At 43.1% G+C, this 17151-nt stretch overlaps 1 protein-coding gene across 4 annotated transcripts in view; it reads right to left on the bottom strand.

The window, feature by feature from the left end:
- The window catches only part of KHDRBS3 (KH RNA binding domain containing, signal transduction associated 3), a 188142-nt gene that overhangs the window by 109721 nt on the left and 61270 nt on the right, over window positions 1-17151 (bottom strand). For all 4 annotated transcript variants that reach the window (XR_009253552.1, XM_058699162.1, XM_058699163.1 and 1 more), the window contains exon 2: window positions 14280-14398. Coding sequence is in view for 3 of the 4 variants with exons in the window: in XM_058699162.1 (XP_058555145.1) it covers window positions 14280-14398 (119 nt within the window). In the remaining variant the exon portion in view is untranslated. The remainder of the gene's footprint in view (window positions 1-14279; window positions 14399-17151) is intronic.

Below are 17151 nucleotides of genomic sequence, written 5' to 3'. Positions count from 1 at the left end.
CCCCCTGACCTGAACCCTGCAGCCCTAGACTGTGGCCAGCATGTGCCTGCGCGGGTCACTTCACCAGCCCTGCCCGGCCCGGCAGCGAGAAAGCAAGACTCAACAGTTACGCTTTAATGCTACCTTGGTTATCTGTAGCTACACAGCAGACTAACCCCAAACTTAACAGCTTTAAACAATTACCATTTATTTATTTGCTCATAATTCAGCAACCTGAGCACCGTGGGGGAGCTCTGGCAGGCAGGCAGACCAACAGGGACTGACCAACCGGGGCTGGAGGACCAACAGGCAGACCAACAGGGGCTGGAGGACCGAGTCCCAAGACGGCTCATCCCCACCTCTGTTCTGCAGGAGGAGGCGGTCAACTGGGGTCCGCAGTTCTTGCTTTCAGTGATTCTCCCCCACCTGGGTATCCTGGGCTCCCGCTTGTCAGGGTGGCCTCCAGGGGGCAGACCTTCTACACCGATACACAGTTTCGAAGGTCAGAAAGGCAGAAGCTGGTGCCCGTTAGCTGGCGTACATCAGCTCTGCTGCAAGCTCCGAGGGGAACGAGCTGTATGGTCAGGAGACACTCAGGAAGGGCACCGTGCAGGGCGTGGGTACAGGGAGCAGTCCCGGGGGGCAGAGCACCACCACACCTAACAGTGACAGAGCGGTCCTTTAGCAAAACGTTAAGTTTCCAAAGCCTCACATCAGTCTTTTCTAGACCTGCCTTATTTTCTCTGAGTGTCGGGGAGGGCATGGGCAGAGGCTGTGACCCCCTGAGTGCTGAGACCCTGCCTCACTCATCCTTACAATAACCCAACAACCGCCCACAACAGCACCTCGCTTGCTGCAGGCCAGCAGTGCTCCACGCACTCGTAGAAAATGGTGACTGTCAATCAGAATTAATGTCCAGGGAACACTAATCACTCACCACGATGTCACCTAAAGAAAGCCTAGAGTGTGTCACAGCAGCACGACGGAGGGTGGCAGACCTCCGGTATATGGGTCCTAACTGGCCACCAGCATCTTGTGATCAAGTGTCTTATAAAATCTAAATGTTCACTAAAATGCTTAAAAAGACATCTGAAAACAACCACAAATTAAAAGGGTGCTAGGGCTCCTGGGTGGCTCAGTCCGACTGAGCATCCAACATCAGCTCAGGTGATGATCTCATAGTTCATGAGTTCTAGCTGCACATCGGGCTCGCTGCTGACAGCTCAGAGCCTGCTTGAGATTCTCTCTGTCTCTCCCTCTCTCTGGCCCCCCCCCCCCACTCTCTCTCTCAAAAATAAATAAACCTTAAAAAGTAATAGGGTGCTGTCTGAGATAAACAAGGTAGTTTAGTTCTACAGAGATGGGTCTGAAGTAGGATATGAGACACAAAAGGGAGAATATGAAGAATTTCTAAAAAATTCTTGGATACAGCATGAAGTATACAGCTTATTAATTTAAGAACTAAGAAGATGTGGGGCACCTGGCTGGCTTAGTTGGTTAAGTATCTGATTCTAGGTTTCGGCTCAGGTCATGATCTCATGGTTTGTGGGATGGAGCCCCACATCAGGCTCTGTGCTGACAGTGCAGAGCCTGCTTGGGATGCTCTCAATCAATCTCTCTCTCTCTCTCTCTCTCTCTCTCTGCCCCTCCCCTGCATGAGCACGCTCTCCGCCTGTCTCAATAAATAAATAAACTTTAAAAAATTTAAAAGAAAAAGAGCTAAGAAGATGTAACAAAGGAAGGAGGGCCAAAAGGGAGCAAGCAGGTCACCAGTGACAGCAAACGCGGATGCACCCTTGGCTATTTCTTACATCAGGCAGCAAAGAATTATCCCCACCACTGGTCCTCACACATCACATGGAGACACACAAGTACACACACACGCACTCATACGTGTGTACATATGTGTATTAGTGTACGTATGTATAAACCCGTTTAAAAATTCTGCATCTGTTCCATTAATACTACAATACTTAGGGCAACAGATTCAGCATTAACAATAGATGAAATAGTTCCAGTATGAGAAGACTCTTCTTCTTGTCATATCCAACTGGATCACAGTTGCTTTTACTTTGTTGTAAGGCTGAGCTTGTACTAAGCACAGGGGAAGGATCAACACTGCCATTTTTCTTGCTCATTTCAAATGTATTTTTACATTTTACCTTCAATTCAGTTTCTTCTGCAATAATCTTTGCCCATTTAAAGTAAGTTTAACTATCAACAAAACTAAAAGGGAACCGATGGAATGGGGGAAGATATTTGCAAATGACCTACCAGATAAAGGGTTAGTATCCAAAATCTATAGAGAACTTATCAAATTCAACACCCAAAAACAAATAATCCAGTGTAAGAAATGGGTAAAAGACATGAACAGACACTTCTCCAAAGACATCCAGATGGCAAACCGACACATGAAAAAATGCTCAACTCATCATCAAGGAAATACAAATCAAAACCACAATGAGATACCACCTCACACCTGTCAGAATGGCTAACATTAACAACTCAGGCAACAACAGATGTTGGCGAGGATGTGGAAAAAGAGGATCTCTTTTGCACTGTTGGTGGGAATGAAATCTGCCGCAGCCACTCTGGAAAACAGTATGGAGATTCCTCAAAAAACCAAAAATAGAACTACCCTACAACCCAGCAATTTATCCAAGGGATACAGGTGTGCTGTTTCAAAGGGGCACATGCATCCCAATGTTTCTAGCAGCACTATCAACAATAGCCAAAGTATGGAAAGAGCCCAAATGTCCATCAATGGATGAATGGATAAAGATGATGTTGTGTGTGTAATCCACACAATGGATTATTATTCGGCAATCAAAAAGAATGAAACCTTGCCATTTGCAACTACGTGGATGGAACTAGAGGGTATTATGCTAAGCAAAATTAGTCAGAGAAAGACAAATATCATACAACTTCACTCATGAGAACTTTAAGATACAAAACAGATGAACACAAGGGAAGAGAAGCAAAGAAAAAAAAATATAAAAACAGGGAGGAGGACAAAACATAAGAGACTCTTAAATATGGAGAACAAACAGAGGGTTGCTGGAGGGGTTGTGGGAGGGGGGATGGGCTAAATGGGTAAGCGGCATTAAGGAATCTACTCCTGAAATCATTGTTGCACTGTATGGTCATTAACTTGGATGTAAATTAAGAAATAAGAAAGAAAGAAAGAAAGAAAGAAAGAAAGAAAGAAAGAAAGAAAGAAGGAAGGAAGGAAGGAAGGAAGGAAGGAAGGAAGGAAGGAAGGAAGGAAGGAAAGAAAGAAAGAAAGAAAGAAAGAAAGAAAGAAAGAAAGAAAGAAAGAAAGAAAGAAAGAAAGAAAGAAAGAAAAGTTGAACTAAAACTAGGTAATGCCATCCATGAATCCCTAACAAGGCACATACAACAGCTATACGCCCTAACATAGTGAGAGCACATTAAGACTACCTTTTGCACTGTGGGATTCCCCCTTTACCAGAGGGTACTGTCTCAGGGTGCACACAACTGCATGGCACTTATAGGAACCACGTAATGGATCTAGCATTAATCTATGTTCTAAATATGAAGTTTACTTTCTCAAGTGGAGTATGGGCTCTGGAGGCAGATTTCTGGGATTCAAATGCCTGTTACTCAGTAACTGTGAACCTGTAGCAAATTACCTATTTTTTAGCTTTTTCAAATGTGAACAGGAGATGATCATTTCCTCCGAAAGTTGCAAAGATTAAGTAAGTTAATACATGTAGGATGCTGGAACAGTGTCTGACACATAGGAAACCATAAGCTACCTACACACTAAAACAGAAGTTCCAGCACCAAATATATTGTGCACACATCCCTCTTTGGAAAACATCACCCACGCATTTGCTTTCTTTACAGGGGAAAGAGAAACCCTCAAGAAACACATTTTGTTTATGATCTCGCATTCCTCTGACTCCTGCCCAAAGGCAAGAACAAAAAGGAAAGAGTAAATGAGGTCTGTCTGACCTGCCTGCACTTGAAAAGAAAGACCAGATCCCTGCTTGTATTAGCTCTATGGGCCACTTTGGATTCCAATGATTTAACTACTAACCCAATGGTTAAATAAATCCACATTTTCGTTGGTATCCAGAATACTGATCTTACTTGAATTAAACCAATGTCATAAATGCCAAATTCCAAACAATAGTTAAAATCTAGTAACAGACTTGAGACCATGGTATCCACACGAAACGGAGTGGTCTCTTCAGAGGTAACACATTTATTCCTTGGCATAGCTAGTAACTGAGTCAAGCTCTGGATTACTGACAATAACTTTCATGATTCTCCTAATCGCCTCTAAAAATAACAATTGCTTTTACAGAGATGAATTTCCTAAGAACGAAAGTCATTCCAAACTTGTGTTTGAATCAATCATTCCTAAATTTTAAGAGGAATTTAACAACGGAAGACCTTTTATAATGCAGAACACCTTCCACTGTACATTCTAGTTGTTTCTTTACCTCTATGTTATAAGTCTTTCAAGGCTCCCTCCTGGCTGTATAAAATCCTAATGCCCACGGTACAGCGCTAAAGGCTTCCCAGACTACCTACTCCTCACCATTCCAACGACTGCTATGATCTACTATTCCCCATAATCATACCATTCTGGCCCAACAGTTTACTCTGCCCTCCCCAGATCTCTGCTTGCTAACATCCTGAGCTTACACTTAAGGACTAAATTTAATTCCATCTGTAATTCTTCCTCTAAAAATAGCAATTTTTTACATCTTGAAATTCTTATAGTCTCTGACTACCTCTCTTATGTTAATTCAGTATTTACCCTATATTATTTAGTGAAATGTACTCTGTTTCTTCTGTTAGAGTATAAATCCTCTGAGAATAATTAGGACCCATACTGGATTCATCATTTTTCCTACATAACAGTGTCTTAAGAAATACTTGTGGAATTCAGTTTATTTTATCCCAAACAAAAGGGCACTAATCAAGCCAGTTTTTATCAATTTTCTTTGCTACAGAAATTACTGTGACCTATTAAAGCTAGAGGAAAATATTATTACTTAAGTTTATTAATTTGCCAACCACAAATCAGTAAGTATTACTGGTAGCAGTTGAGATTATTTGGTGTTGCCACATTGACTATGATTTTAACATCGTGTTTACTTCCACATGGCAAAGAGCCCAACTAATTTAAACCTCAGCAACTCTAAAAATCAATGAAGTGTACAAGAACTTCTCCAGGAGATGATATAGGCAAAATCCATACACGCAGGCATACACAAATAATGGACAGTGTGAAATAATCTACATACCTCCTACTCTATTGGCTCGGGCTGAATTACAGTCTTTGGGTGAGTAGATGACAAAACAAATACAAGAAGCAAACTATCTGGTATATTAACGAGTTTGAAGTTGTTAGCGAGAAACTCCGAGACCACACCGGTCTGGCTGCCAGGGTGGGGAATGAAACGGAGGGTATGAAACTGCAGGCAAGAAACCAATCTGGACGAGAGGCTGTTACAGAAGACGGGTTACGGAAGACCATTAAGGAGTGGTAACGGAATGCAGACATGGAGACGGATGATAATTAACTAACTGAGGAAGTGGAAATAATAAATGTGTAAGTCACGGTATCTCACGAATGGAGGGGAAGGAGGTAGATGAAGGAGGAGCCAGTAGACAAAAAGCACACACTCATTCTAGGCGCGGGCACTTGGGTACACGTTGTCTGTCATTCAGCGAAATAAGGAACACAGGAAAAGGTCTACGTTTGCCGAGAAGGGGAGGAAAGAAGGTCATTTAAGGGCCCACCAAATCTAAGCAGAATGTGGGGTATCCAAGTGGAGGTGTCCAGGAGGTGCCTGGTCTGATGGGCAGCGGGGAAGAGAAGGAGGGAAAGAGAGAGACACAGAGGGGACACATCAGATGTCAGAAAGCTAGTATATGACTGACTATATGGCATAACACAAGAGGGACCGGCTCCTAAACCCGAGTTCTTACCTCTCCCTAATGGCTTCTCAGTATCAATGTGTCCCTTGTTTCATGTAATTATGTGTCAATTACTTGCCGTGATAAGATAAAATTTCATTGTTTGGTCCGCGGTATGAATTTCTGCCATTTTACCCCCCTGGGCAGGGAATCCTCGAAGTGAGGGCCTATGCTTGTTCACATTTCCTGTATCCAGTGCCACCACAGTCCAGGCATTTTCAGTCGATCCGACTTGGTGGGGACCAGAGCCAAAAGAGTCAGTACAATACTATTATTTAAGACCTGTAACTCGGTAGTAACACCCTGCCAAGCGCTAAAAAGGATTTTACCTTTTGGCTCAGCAACACACAGACCTATCTATCGCTCCTCAGAAAGTAAGTGGTGGCAGGATCCAAGATTCGCACGTAACAATACTGACCACAGACTGATTTCTAAACGTGCTGTGTTGCGACCAAAGTACACCCATGGTAGCATTTCCAGTCTTTCACTGCAATGCAGTTTTGGGGACCTACATGTAACCACATTTTAGGATTATTTATTTGGCTCAACAAAACAGTCGTAGTAATAATAATAACCCCCCAAGACAACATGAGTCAATTCTTTCAAGAACCCTTCAGTTTGTGCCTGGCTGTTTTTGGAGTCCACTCAGCAAATCTAAATCTAAGTTCAAGGGCCGCTTTCCAGGTCAATAAACAAGAACTTTAAAGAGAGTAAGGGAAAAGTTACCACATCAGATTTGAAATTCCCTCATAATATGGGTTTCTGAATGCTATCTCATTTGCAAATACCAATTTAACTAATTGTCATGACACCAGCACGTGTCACAAGATCCCCAGGGCCTGGCCGGGACCTCGGGGAAACAAGGAAAGTAGCCTCTCCAGGTGCATCCCTCCCTCTCTGCTTACGACCACACAGCCCTCGGCTCCCTGTGAGGTGTGGGCTGTTAAGGTGGCAGGAGAGGTTTGGCGGAGAAGGCAGCGTGCGGTCAAACAATGGCCTGATGGGCCAGTGTGTTCCCTGAGGTTCTGGAGTCCAGAGTCGCCTTCCTACTTTCTCATGGGGTCCCGAAAGTTAACGCCTACCGGGAGGGACAATAACAGCGACTTATCACAAATACGCGTCTTTGAGCAATTTGTTTCAGTATCGGGCTTCCTTCCTGTCAACAAGTTTCAAAATCCCCCACTAGCCAGCCATGTTAATTTTGGCAATGGCGCTTATACAGCAAGAACTAACGTACATTTTACCACTTTATTTCTACAGGCAAACTAGCAACTGGACACCAAAAACAGACATTATTTTCACATAAATCCTCTGGAAAAAAATATCATACATGCCTCTGAAAATCAATTAGGAGTCACAGAAAAGGCAAGTTTTAACATACCAATACGACTGTCAAAATATTCACTACTGTGAGAAATTTTTAAACCCATGGAGACTTCTACGGAACAGAAAATTCATGGATTTTTCCTTGTCTGTAACATGCTATGAGGGAAAAATGCAAACCAGTTTCAAACAAAGAGAGTTTCCCTGTGCTTTAATTCAAACTCCAGGAGGGAACATGTTTCTAGAAGTTACATCTCTTTTCTCTCTCTCAAAGATCCATAACCTAAGAGCTTCTGTGAAAGAGCAAATGTATCGAATTTAAAATAGGCACGTAATTAGGAAAACATTCAATGTAACCAACCATGTTGATTAATATAATGTTGCCTGAAAACAGAACGTATGCATTAGAATGCTTCGGGGTGAAACCACAGCTACCAAATTCAGCAAATTAATAAGCCTGTCTTAAACGTGTAACTGAAACGGACAGAATCGAACTCGGTTCACTAAATCTTAATCATAGGGCAAAGGTATCCTCCAGACTGACAGTCTCAGGACCATTTCTTCCCCCAAATGGAAGTATTTTTTATCCCAATTATAAAAGCTGCACCAAATCGCTGACCATTAAAATACGGAAACACGTAAAGCAGAAAACATACATATCCTAGCCTCTGGAGAACAACTGCTGTTGAGTCAAGTCGTTGTTTTTTTTCCAAATAATTGTCCAAACGGGTTACCGTCAGCTTTCTAGGTCGCTTTTTTTTTTTTTTTCACTCAACACGGTCACAGACCGCTTGCCACAGCAGGAGGGCGTGTATGCGTGTGTCGTGCCACACGGAGGTGGATTTCATCTCAGCTGGCGGCTCATTCTGCAAGTGGTTCTTCCACCCCAGCACCACTCTGCCCGCACCACGCCCTGGGCTCAAAAGAGCCCACCTCATCCTCGGTCACTTCCTGTTCGAGCTCCGCAGCCCTTACGGGCCCACCCCACCCCACGCTCCGCTCCCCTCTCACTTTATCGCTAAATCTTCCGGAAGATCCGCACCTCTTCCCGAAAGTAACTTGCTGAGCCAAATAAAGCGGCTTCCGGTTTCGCAACTGCCCTCCGCCCTGTGTTTCCCGGTCACGGCCACCCCTCTACCTCGGCCCGTCTTGCTTCTGATTCTAGCCAGCTAGGCCAGCCCCCCCAAGAGAGGCCACCTTAGGGAAGGCTTCTCTGAGGGTGTCAACATGACCCTCCCGGGGCACCCCAACACTGAACCTCGCACGCTGCGTTACAAACCTTGAGCTGTGCGACTGCGCTCCCCGCCAAACAGAAGGCCCCGTGACAAAGAAACGTGTCTTAGTCACTTCTGTTTTCCCGGTACAGTAACTGGCTCACAGAAGACCCTCGATAAATATTAGATATGTGAATGGACGCACGGACCGAACGATGAATGAAACAGAATAACAACAACAACAAAGGAACGTAAATCTAAAACGCAAAGCGTCTGTCGTTCTTAAAGGCAGGGCACCCTGTTCCGATGGTGATTTGGCACTCACACCGCCTCTGGTCGCTGCTCAGCACCAAGGGTAAGGGTTCATCCACTGGAAGACCCTGGACAACAGTTTCTACAGCTTTAAGTCTTAAAAAACAAAACAAAACAAAACATAAAACACTGTTTACTCTGGGTTTCACACTGCACAAGCTCTGCCATACGACGCAAGAGTGAAGGTGCTTCGGCTCTGAGTGCCAAAGACTCGCGTTCAGGGCTGTCCAGTGAAGCAGGAGCAGAAGTGGTTCGTTAAGAGAAAATGTTCAGCTGATGGAAATCCTTGGATTAGATGGAGTTTCACAAGTAGCACTTCCGTCCTACCCGGAGGCTGAAGGTGTACGGTCACCGGGGCCGCGCGTCAAGCTGGGCTGCCCCCAGAAGGCCAGACGGCCGGACTCCTCCGGCCCAGTCTACTCGCTGACACCAGCGAGAAAGCCTTTTCTTAGAGCTGGTGCCAAGTGCCACACTAGCCTCTACGGAGGCCTGGCTTGAAACTCCTGTGCTCAGCTATGCTAAGCAGAAATCTCCTCCCTCGGCACTCTGAAAGCGGCGGGCTGCTAAGCAGCCAAGTCCGATACCGGAAGTACTCGAAACCGTCTCTGCTCTGCGTCAGATGCAGAAATCCTCATTTGTCTTTCCCCACTCTCGTCCACGCTGACAGCGAGATCTTATTTCATATACTTTTATTCAACTCGCTCGTGTACAGCAAAGTATTAATTCCAGATTAATCATCTACTGGGCTATGAACTATTTAAAGACAGGGAGAGTCTGTTCATCGTTCTATCTACTGCGTATTGAGCACCTCGGGTATTGAGCACCATGATCAATTTATAAAGGCTTCCATGAGCCATGTTTTGTTTAGTAATGAGTCTGCCTATGAAATGTCCGCAGCGTAGATTTCTCTTTACCAAAAATGTACATCCTCAGTCCTGCAGGTATGGCTGTGTACGTTCCTAACAGGCTGACCGTCTATACAGTTACATATGTCATATATACACATAATACATATGATATATATAAATGTATAGTATATATAATATAATATAATATAATATAATATAATATAATATAATTAACTATAAATTGTTCAACTCTAAACAAAGTACGAAAACCAATTATCTGACGCCTCTGGAGAATGACCAAAACAAGGGGATTCTGAAAGGGAGTCAAAGCTCGGAAGAAGGGAACAGCCTGGGCATATTTACTGATGTTAGAGTTTTTAGCCTGAATGGCAGAGTCTGAGGCAAGCACAGTGAGGAAATGTGAGGGAGGGATATGAGGAAAGACAGCCAGAGACGAGGAGCCTCCAAGTTTGTACAAAAATGCACCCAAATCTCTGGTAACCCCAGGACCATGTATGCCAAAAACAAACACAAAAGTCAAACTAAGAAAAGAACAGAACTGAGATCTGTATGCCACCGAACAAGTCTGCGGTCTTGGATCCAAAATTACCAACATTCCTCAAGAAACAGAATAGAATCCAGTGTTTTGACAAGATAACACTCAAAACACCCAGGATACAATCCAAAGTTACTCACATGCAAAAAGTTGTAACAATATGACTCATTATCAAGAGAAAAGCTTATCAATTCAGGTCAAATCCAAGATGACTAAGATTTTAGAACTGGAGACTTTAAAGCACCTATGTTAACTGTGCTCAATAACACAAAATAACGTTAACACCTCTAACGAATAAAAAGCAGAAAATCCCAGCAGAAATTTTTTTACACACACATTTATATATGAATCAAATAATAAATTCTGAAACAGATCATTACAATACTTGATAATCCCTGAGTTTAAGATAAGGCAGTAGAAATCCAATCTGAAGAGTGGGGCATGGGATGGGGGAAACTATAATAAAAGAGGAAAACGCCACAGGAACCGTTTTGAGAATATCAAAAGGTTGAATACGTATGTAACTGCTCTCCAAAGGTGGGGAGAGAAAGGGTCATAAAAAAAGCATTTAAAAAAATTACAGTTAAAATATTATGATGAAATGGACAAATCCCTTTGGGGAGGAAGAGAAAGATCACAAAAGATTAAAAAATTCTCATTAGTGCCATAATTAACTATGAACTGAATTATGGGGTGCCTGGGTGGCTGACTTGAGCTCAGGTCATGATCTAACAGTTTGTGGGTTTGAGCTCCGCATTGGGCTCTGTGCTGACAGCTCAGAGCCTGGAGCCTGCCTCAGATTCTGTGTCTCCCTCTCTCTCTGCCACTCCCCTGCTCACACTGTCTCTCTCTCAAAAATATATAAACATTAAAAAAAAAAAAATTTAAGGACCCTGAATTCACCATCAAACTTCAGGCCCATATGGTTTCACTGCTGAATTCTATCAAATACTGAGGACAAAACAGCACCAAACTTATATTCTTTGGGAGTAGGAAGAGGAGAGGAGAGGAGAGGAGAAGAGAGGAGAGGAGAGGAGGGGAGAGGAGGGGAGGGGAGGGGAGGGGAGGGAGGGGAGGAAGGGAGGGAAGGGAGAAAAATGAAAAGAAAGGAAAAGAACAAAAAGAAACAGAAAAAGAAAAAGAAAAAGAAAGGAGTACTTCTCACTTTATGAATCTGGCATAACACTAAGACCAAAATCTGACAAAGATGTTATATGTGAAAAAAATATATATATAGGCCAGTATTGCTCATGAACACGATGCACTTGAATCCAACAATATATAAAAGGGATAATAATAAGTAGGGTTTAACTCAGAAATGTAAAGGTGGTTTAATTTAGACGATCAATCAATAAGATTCACTACATTAACAGTGTAATGGAATAACATTCTGTGTTCATTTCAATAGACATAGAAAAGGCATTTAACAGAATTCATCACCTACTCAGGATCAAATCTCTCAGCAAAACTAGCTAGAAGGGGACTCCCTCGACCTAACAAAAGGCATCTACAAAAACCCATGGCTGTCACCACTCTTAATGCTTTCTACTTTGGGAAAAAGGGAAGGAGGTCTAATCACACTACTTGTACTCAAGCATTAGACAGATATACTAGCCAATACAATAATGCAAGCTAAATAAATACAAGCATAAAAACTGGAAGGAAGGAAGGAAGGAAGGAAGGAAGGAAGGAAGGAAGGAAGGAAAGAAGTAAACCTTAGGGGATAAGATTACACACACAGCATATCCTAAGGAATCTGTGAACAACTCACTAAAACAAGTGAATTCAGCAAGGTAGCAGAATACAAGGTCAACTTACAAAGTTTTATACTAGAAGGTTAAAAATTAGAAAACAAAATTTTAAAATATTCATTTGACAATAGTATCAAAAAACATAAAATATTTAAGAATAAATTAAAAAACAAGTAAGACCTTTATCTTGAAAGGTACAAAATGCTGCTGATAGAAATTAAAAATCTACAAATGGAAAGATATACCATCTCAAGGAAGAGAAGATTCAATGTTGCTAACATGTCATATCTCCATAAATTAATCCACAGATACCGTGCAGCTGCAATCATTATCCCAACAGAGTCTTTTGTGAAAATTAATGAAATAATTCTTAACCTTATGTGGAATTGCAAAGGACCTATATCTGGCCTATCCTGAAAAAAGAAGGACGAAGTTGAACAGGCCACATCACTTAACTTGGCGTCTTATTACAAAAAGCTACAGTGACGGAGACAGTATGGAAGTGGTGTAAGGATCCATGAACAGATGATCGACGTGAAAAAGACATTGCACACAAAGGACTCTCGCTTTCGTAGTTCTGTGATTTTCATCAAAGGTCCCAACACAGTCAGTGGGAGGAAAGCATCTCTCAAACAACGGTACTGGAAAACCAGATATCCGTATGGAGAGAACTTCTGACCTTTTAGTATCACAACATACACATAATTTCCGATGTACCACAGACCTAAAACTAAAAGCTATGATGGTAAAGCTTTTAGAGGAAACACAGGAGACGAGATTTATAGCTTCAAGACAATGCTAACATTCCTTTGAGGTCGCCAATTTGTTAGTTCACAGAAGGTAATAATCATAAAAGAAAAGAAAAAACCTGATATACTAGGCATCATCAAATTAATAACTTCTGCTGCTCACGAGACACTAGGAAGACTATAACAGGAAAACCACAGACTGAGCCAAATACTCACAAAACATGTCTAACAAAAGGCTTATATCCAGGACATATAAGAAAGCTCCTACAACTCAATGATGAGAACACATGCATCCCATTTACAAACAAAGGACTCAAAAAGACACTTCAAAATAGAAGATGCATGGGGGTGCCAGGGTGGCTCAGTCAATTAAGTGTCCCACTCTTGATCTCAGCTCAGGTCATGATCTTACGGTTCGTGGGATCAGGCCCCACACAGGCTCTGTCTGCACTGACAGCGGGGAGGGAGCCTGCTTGGGATTCTCTCTCTCCCTCTCTCTCTGCCCCTCCCCTGCTCACACGTTCTCTCTCTCAAAATAAATAAACATGAAGAAAACAAAAAGATACGTGAATGGCCAGTAGGTACGTGAAATGCACACATCATCATTAATCATCAGGGAAATGCATATTAACACCACAAGAAAATACCAATATACAATGAGGACGGTTAAAATTCAACAGATTGAGAACATCAGACACTGATGACGACACAGAGCCGCCACACCTGGCTGGCACTGTTCCTGGAAATGTAACAAGGTACAATCACTTTGGGAAAAAGTATGGCAATTTCTTGTAAAATTAAGTGCATAGTAATTTAAATCTTAAGTACTTCCTTGAAATAAAAACATATCGTCACAAAATGTATGAAAACCTGTATGAAAATGTTCACAGCAATTTAATCTATAATTCATTTGCAACGAATAAGTAAACTGTGGCATATTCAAGTAACGGGACTACTATTCGGCAATCAAAAGAAATGAACTACTGATGTATACAAACAGTAGGCATAAATCATGTAGTACATGAACTCTCAAAAGAAAGAAAAACAGGATGAAAAGAGTATCAACGTTATCAAGTCATGCCCAATCTAAAATGATCAAGATTTCAGAATCAAAGAGAGACTTTAAAGCACCTATCATAATCATGCTGAATAACACAACATTTGCAATACACGAAAAATAGAATATTTTTCTAGAACAGAGTAGAGTAGATAATATTTTGAACATTTATGTGTTTAAACCCTGTGCTAAGCATTTACTATGGATAATCTTATTTAATTCTTAACAATCCAGCCTCTTACAAATGAAGCAGCTAAAGTCGAAAAATTAGTTCTGTAGGTCATCCAAAGTCACATCACTAGTATGACTCAGAAACACGCCTTAGGGCTCCTTAACTCACACTAAAGTCAATCAGAAAAGATAAGATCACTAAATAAGTTTCTCATTAACTTTACAAGTACCTCTGTGCTGGTGTGAGGTGAAGGAGGGCTATGCTAAGGGAAGACACCTCAAGAAAATATCAAACGATACAAATTAAACACCTGCTCCCTTGGGATTAGGCATACCACACCTGCAGACCTCACTGTCTTACCTTAGGGAACTGCTTTACAGGAATTAACACTTTCTGTCCCAGCTTCATGTTCTTATTAATCACCACATCGATGTACTTTTCTTCGTCCTTGCCTTCTCCTTTCTGAAACTTTTCTATTTCTGTGGAGGAAAAAAGATAACCATGAAGTATGTGGCTTAAACCCCAGAGGTTGGGAGTTCTCACTAGCTCTACTGCGGCATGAAACCAAAGACAGAAATACGGACCATCAGATCAATATGAGTTTTTCAAGTGACGACACGTTCCCCATTTTACCAATCGTTCCTCACCAGTACAGCAGGAAAAAGGCATAAACCATGGCTCTGACAAGTCCAATCTCAACAGCCCATGCTAATGAAGGAAGCAAAACGAACCAGTTATAAAACAGACACAAACAAAACGAAATTTCTTGGGGCCTTCTGGAATCCTAGACAGAGGCTGCTCAAATAGCTAAGAAAAGCCAGAGAGTATTCTCCGTTCAGTGTTACAAGGATATGACTCCCTATTTATCAGCTCCTCCTGGCTCTCCAAGGCTCACACCAGCAGGAACTGATTCTTTCAGATGGCATTAAAAGCCCTAGACAGCTTCTGTCAGTTGACGTCCCCAACCAAATCTACCCTCCTCATAAGTGACACGGATCAACTGTACACTCAGGTCTTCCCTAACGTTCCTTTCTCTACCTATAATGTTATTATTTCAATTTCATACATCTCCTTCAAGATTCAGCCACATCAAACACTATTTTTTATGTGTGACTATCCCTTTCACCAATGGGGCAGGAGGGGAAGAACCAGTCACTCCCACCTCGATACTCACAAAACACTTTACGTACAACTCTACTGTAACTCCTAGATGACAAGAAAATGTGGTTCCTCCATACTGTATCTCCGTTACAGAACGATGTTTGTGCCCCCCATTCATATGTTGCAATCCTCACCCCGGATGTGATGGTCTTAGGAGATGGGGCTCTAGGGAAGTGATCAAATCAGGGGGGTGGCGCCCTCATGAAAAGGATTAGTGCCTTGCGAAAAAGAGTCCCCACACCTCTTTCACCCCCACCGCCACATGAGGACACAGCGAGAAAACTGCCATCTATGAATCAGGAAGTGAGACTTCACATGACACTGAATCTGCAGGCACGTTGATCTTGGACTTCCAGCTTCTAGAACTGTGAGAAAGAAACTTGTGCTGTGTCCACGCTCCCCAGCCTACGGTATTCTGCTATACATCCCAAGTGGACCAAGACATTCTCCCACTGGAACATAAATTTTACATAAAAGTCTGTTTCTTCCTTCAACGAATGTCTACCACAAAACACACACTCTGCGTACCTTCCAGATCTTGGAAAATATCAGTATGCGGTTTCCCCTCATTGCTGCCTGTAGCGTTTGGCTGCTTAAGAAGAACACCAACAGGTGCTTGAACAAGCACTGGCTGAGTGTGTACACGCACTGTTCCCTCCACAGGCCGGGCACAACCTACCCAGCACGGAGAAGGTCCAAAGACGGCGTTGGTTGTACAAAGGGCGCACACCTTCGTTCGTTTTGCTTGCGGGGCTAGGGATACCAGTATTTAAAACAGGCCACAGTCAAGACATAATTCAATCCTCAGGCAAACAGGAAGCTCAGAAAGGTTACTTTGCTAATAATAAATGATAAAGGTAGGATTTCTCTCCAGGTTTGTCTAACTAGAAAGACAGTGTGCCACTGCAGGCTCGCCCACCACGTTTTCTGTCATTTGAGACAGAAAATAAGATTTTCATGGCACCTCAGGAGAAAAGGAGGATCTGCTTACATCTGGAGGCTGCCGTCACCACTGAGGAGCCGGGTGGCAGGGACGCCTCCTCGCGGTAATTGTCCATCCACCTACCCCTTCATTCCGTTCATTAGCACTAACCCCCCAGCTGTCTTACTTGTATTCAGAGCTAGACCTGATCTCTCGCCTCCACAGTGACAGTCTTGACACCTATCACGACAGTTCTGAATAAGGTCCTCCTCACCATTTTAACAAGTGTCAGAATAAATTGTTCCTTAACAATGCACTGTAGAAAGTCAGTGTATATGTGGGACGCAATGAAAAACATATATCTGGCCTTTGTCCCAAGTTCCTGGCACAGACCTCCTAAAACCCTACAAATTTCCTGAGTGATAGGAGTGCATTTTATCATTCCTAACAAGCGCCTTTCAGCCATACCTGCCTTTATGCTAACGAGATGACTCTTGGAGGAAAAGGGGGCTGCTTGCCAGAAAAGCCAACCATGAGGAAAAACAAGCAAGGGCCAAGCTGGCACGTTCAGCACTCCCACCTGTGGGGACAGAAGAGGAGCTAGAAATGGAGTTCAATCACCAATGACCAATGATTTAATCAACTGTGTCCGCATCACGAAAACTGTAAAACCCCCTCAACAACAGAATCTGGGGAGCTTCCGGGCTGGTGAACACAACCACGTGCTGGGAGGGTGGTGTGCCTACAGAGGGCATGGGAGCTCCAAGCGCTTCCCCCAACACCTTGCCCTGGATCCCCTCCTTCTGTTTGGCTGTTCCCGACTTGTAGCCTTTAGAACAAACCATAACGGTGAGTAAAATGCTTTCTTGAGAATCCTGTGAGTCACTCTAGCGAATTACCCGACCTGAAGACAGGTCATGGAACCCCCAAACTTGCGGCTCGTCAGACGGCAGTGTGGGTGGCCCGGGCACCCCACCTGCAGCTGACCTCTGAAGTGGGGTGGCCTTGTGGGATGTGGGCCTCACTCTGTGGGGTCTGCCCTACCTCCAGGAGTCGGTGTCAGCACTGAATTGGATCGAATTGCTGGACACGCAGCTGGTGCTGGAGAATTGACTGGTGTCAGGAAACCCCATATGACAGGGATTAATA

Source organism: Neofelis nebulosa, chromosome 14, assembly GCF_028018385.1.
Source record: "Neofelis nebulosa isolate mNeoNeb1 chromosome 14, mNeoNeb1.pri, whole genome shotgun sequence".
Taxonomy (NCBI): domain Eukaryota; kingdom Metazoa; phylum Chordata; class Mammalia; order Carnivora; family Felidae; genus Neofelis; species Neofelis nebulosa.
The sequence above is the reverse complement of the archived record's forward strand: the minus strand, read 5'-3'. Positions and strand labels throughout refer to the sequence as shown.